This window comes from Nicotiana tabacum, chromosome 17 (assembly GCF_000715075.1).
Source record: "Nicotiana tabacum cultivar K326 chromosome 17, ASM71507v2, whole genome shotgun sequence".
Classification (NCBI taxonomy): Eukaryota; Viridiplantae; Streptophyta; class Magnoliopsida; order Solanales; family Solanaceae; genus Nicotiana; species Nicotiana tabacum.
The window spans coordinates 110,753,759-110,757,823 of record NC_134096.1 but is presented as its reverse complement, the minus strand read 5'-3'; the positions used below and the strand labels follow the sequence as shown (position 1 = coordinate 110,757,823).

The 4,065-nt window shown below is 40.9% G+C and overlaps 1 protein-coding gene across 1 annotated transcript; it reads left to right on the top strand.

The window, feature by feature from the left end:
• Positions 1-3,155: 3,155 nt before the first annotated feature.
• Positions 3,156-3,709, top strand: LOC107805703 (SKP1-like protein 1). Its single transcript, XM_016629774.2, has one exon. It carries the CDS (start codon positions 3,220-3,222, stop codon positions 3,673-3,675), a length of 456 nt encoding a protein of 151 aa, XP_016485260.1. The 5' UTR covers positions 3,156-3,219; the 3' UTR covers positions 3,676-3,709.
• Positions 3,710-4,065: the final 356 nt, after the last annotated feature.

Below are 4,065 nucleotides of genomic sequence, written 5' to 3'. Positions count from 1 at the left end.
ACAGGAACTTTATATACTGGGAACACTACCAGCCCAGCCGGCTGCAGCCGCTCAGGCCCCGGTAGTTCCTGTTATGGCATATGATGAGCAGAGGAGACTTGAGAGATTTGAGAGGCTTCGACCTCCACCTTTTAGTGGTGCTGAGTTAGAGGATGCCTAGGGTTTTCTGGATAAGTGTCAGCGGATGCTTTGGAAAGCGGGTATTCTAGAGACCAGTGGGGTCTCATTCATTTCTTTTCAGTTTTCTAAGGCTGCCTTTAGATGGTGGGAGTCTCACGAGAGGTGTAGGCAGGTCGGTGCAGCACCCCTTACCTGGCAGCAGTTCTCCGGTCTATTCTTGGAGAAATTCGTGCCTCAGTCCCGCAGAGAGGAACTGCGCAGGTAGTTCAAGCAGCTTCGTCAGGGCGATATGTCCGTGACACAGTATGAGATGAGATTTTCAGAATTGGCCTGTCATGCTATCTGGTTGATTCCCATAGACAAGGAAAGGATCAGGAGATTCATAGATGGCTTTACTTTTCAGCTGTGATTACTCATGACTAGAGAGAGTGTGTCTGGTGCTACTTTCGATGAGGTTGTTGACATTGCTCGTCAGATTGAGATGGTTCGTAGCCAGGAGCGGGTTGAGAGGGAGGCTAAGAGGCCTCGTGGTTCCGGTGATTTAAGCGGTGTTCCTTCAAGGGGTCAGTTTTACCGCGGTAGGGGCCGTTCTTACAGACATGCTCACGCGGGTCGTCTAGCTCATCGTGGTGCATCAGCTAGCCACGGTTCTTACAGTGCTCACTCAGGCCAGTCTTCATTTAGTACACTACCAGCACAGAGTTCTCATCATGCCTCGTCTGCTCAGGCTTCTACAGGTAATTCTTCAGGTTATCAGGAGCATCAGTTCCGTCAGAAGAGGGGTTGTTTCGAATGCGGAGAATTGGGTCATTTCAAGAGAGATTGTCCTAGGCTTTTGAGTGGGGCTCCACAGCAGAGTTCTCGACCAATGACACTAGCACCAGCAGTTACATCACCCGCCCATCCAACTCGGAGTGGGGGTCAGGTAGCTAGGGGTCGCCCAAGAGGGGGAGGCCATGCCAGATGCTGTTGCCTCAGACGCAGTGATCACAGGTATTGTTTCAGTGTGACACAAGGAGGCTTTTATATTATTTGACCCTGGTTCCACTTATTCATATGTATCATCGTATTTTGCTCATTATTTGGATATGCCCTGTGAGTCCTTAGTTTTACCTGTTTGTGTATCTACTCCAGTGGGCGATATTATTACTGTGGATCGTGTGTATCGGTCGTGTGTGGTAACTATTGGGGAACTGGAGACTAGAGTTGATCTCTTATTACTCGGTATGGTTGATTTCGATGTAATCCTAGGAATGGATTGGTTATCTCCATGTCATGCTATTCTGGACTGTCACGCAAAAATCATGACGTTGATGATGCCGGGGTTGCCAAAGGTTGAATGGAGAGGTTCTCTAGATTTTGTTCCTAGCAGGGTAATTTCTTATTTGAAGGCCCAACGTATGGTTGGAAAGGGATATTTGTCATATTTGGCCTTTGTGAGAGATGTTGATGCTGATACTCCTATTATTGATTTAGTACCGGTCGTGCGGGACTTTTTGGATGTATTTCCTGCAGACCTATCGGGTATGCCACCCGACAGGGATATTGATTTTGGTATTGACTTGGTGCAGGGTACTCAGCCCATTTCTATTCCTTTGTATCTTATGGCACCAGCTGAGTTAAAAGAATTGAAAGAGAAACTTCAGGAACTCCTTGAAAAGGGGTTTATTAGGCCCAGTGTGTCACCTTGGGGTGCACCGATTTTGTTTGTGAAAAAGAAAGATGGTACTATGCGGATGTGTATCGATTATAGGCAGTTGAACAAAGTTACAATGAAAAACAAATATCCCTTGCCACATATTGATGATTTATTTGACCAGCTTCAGAGAGCGAGGGTGTTCTCCAAAATTGATTTAAGATCTGGGTATCACCAGTTGAAGATTCGGGATTCGGATATGCTGAAGACGACATTCAGAACGCGTTATGGCCACTACGAATTTCTTGTGATGTCTTTTGGGCTAACCAATGCCCCAGCAGCATTTATGCATTTAATGAATAGTGTATTCTAGCTATATCTTGATTTATTTGTAGTGGTATTTATTGATGATATTCTGGTATACTCACGTAGCCAGGAGGAGCATGAACAACACTTGGGTGTTGTATTACAGAGGTTGAGGGAGGAGAAACTTTATGCCAAATTCTCTAAGTGTGAGTTCTGACTTAGTTCGGTGGCATTCTTAGGACATTTAGTGTCTAGTGAAGGAATTAAGGTGGATCCGAAGAAAATAGAGGCAGTTCAGAATTGGCAGTTCAGTTATGTGCAGATCCAGGTATTCCCGGACATAGCGGGTGTTGATCATTTCGCGCAGTTGATCTTCAGGAGATTCTGAGGTAGCTGCCGTGTTCCGCAGACCTTGTCTCTCCTTCTCTATCTCCTTGTTTACTGTATTTGGTCTCAGACTATTATAGACCGTATTTTCCAGACTTGTATTCATATTAGATGTTCATGTACTTAGTGACACCAGGTTTTGAGAAGTATCGTGTCAGTAATTGTGGAATTTTGTATTGTATTAAATTATATGTTTTCAAACTTAAGAAAATTTGTGGTTTATCGAGATTATCGGCTTGCCTAGTATCGAGATAGGCGCCATCACGACAAGTTGGGATTTTGGGTCGTGACATTGTCAATACTGTTTTTTTGTTGTTGCTAATTTTGATTAATTAATTTAAGTTATATGTCAATATTAAATCCTAAAATATGAATAATAAGCCCTAATTTGCTAATTTCCTTGTCACAAAAAAAAGAAATTATAAGCGTAAAGGAAATTAAAAAGATAAGCTCTAGAATTTAATTTCCCTTCTTCTTGTCATTATTTTCGTCAAAAATGGAAAATTAGACACTTGCCCTTTTTTTTCAAATCTATCTTGGTTTAGTAAATTCCCGTTCCATTCCCAACTGCATAGGAAAAGTTTCCCATATTTTATTCCTTTTCCCGTTTTCATTTCCTACTTCAACCAGGAAAGTGAAAACCCTCATATACTCTATAAAAACACACCAAGCCCTTCAATTCTCATGCATTGAAATCATTCAAAGTTCTCTCATATTTCTTCTCTCTAATCTCATTAAAACACTCCTTTTAGAGATTATTTACCTTCACCATGTCTTCCAAAAAGCTCTTGGTCCTAAAGACAATCGACGGCGAGGAATTCGAACTCGACGAGGCAGTGGCGGTGAGGTCAGAAGCCATCAAAAATATGGTGGAAGATGACTGCGCTTCAAACACCATTCCTTTGCCTAATGTCGATAGCAAAACAATGGCCAAAGTGATCGAATACTGGCAAAAACACTCCGAGGAAGGCGTCTCAGAGGACGAGTTGAAGGATTTTGACAAGAATTTTGTGAAGGTGCTGAATTACTCGGAGTTGTATGATCTAATTTTAGCAGCTAATTATCTTAATGATAAGGAGCTATTGGATATATTGTGTCAAGAAACTGCTGATAGGATCAAAGGGAAAACGCCAGAGGAAATACGTAAAGCATTTAACATCAAGAATTATTTTACACCTGCGGAAGAAGAGCAAATCCGTAAAGAAAATGCTTGGGCCTTTGATTGATTTTACAACAGTGCTTCTTCTTTTCTTGTTTAGAATTAAAACTGTCTAAGTTATTTTTCAAAGTTCTATGTTCTTGATGCTTTGTTTTTAGAATTTGTTTGGTTTTGATTGATTTAACAATTTTTAATGATTAAACCTCTCTAGTAATTAAGAACCTTTACTTTTCATTGTAGCTTTTGCGTTTTTGATGATCCTTTTTAGTTAATTTTGTTCTAGCAAATGCTCTGATAATCTGTTTGGCCAAATTTTTCAAAAGTCAAAAGCATTTTTTTTTCTTTCTAAAATAGTATTTTTTTTAAAGTTAAAGTATTTGACCAAGGTTTTAGAAGAAGAAAAAGTACTTTTGAGTAGAAACAAAAACAGTTTTGGAGAAACATAAAAAAGTAAGTT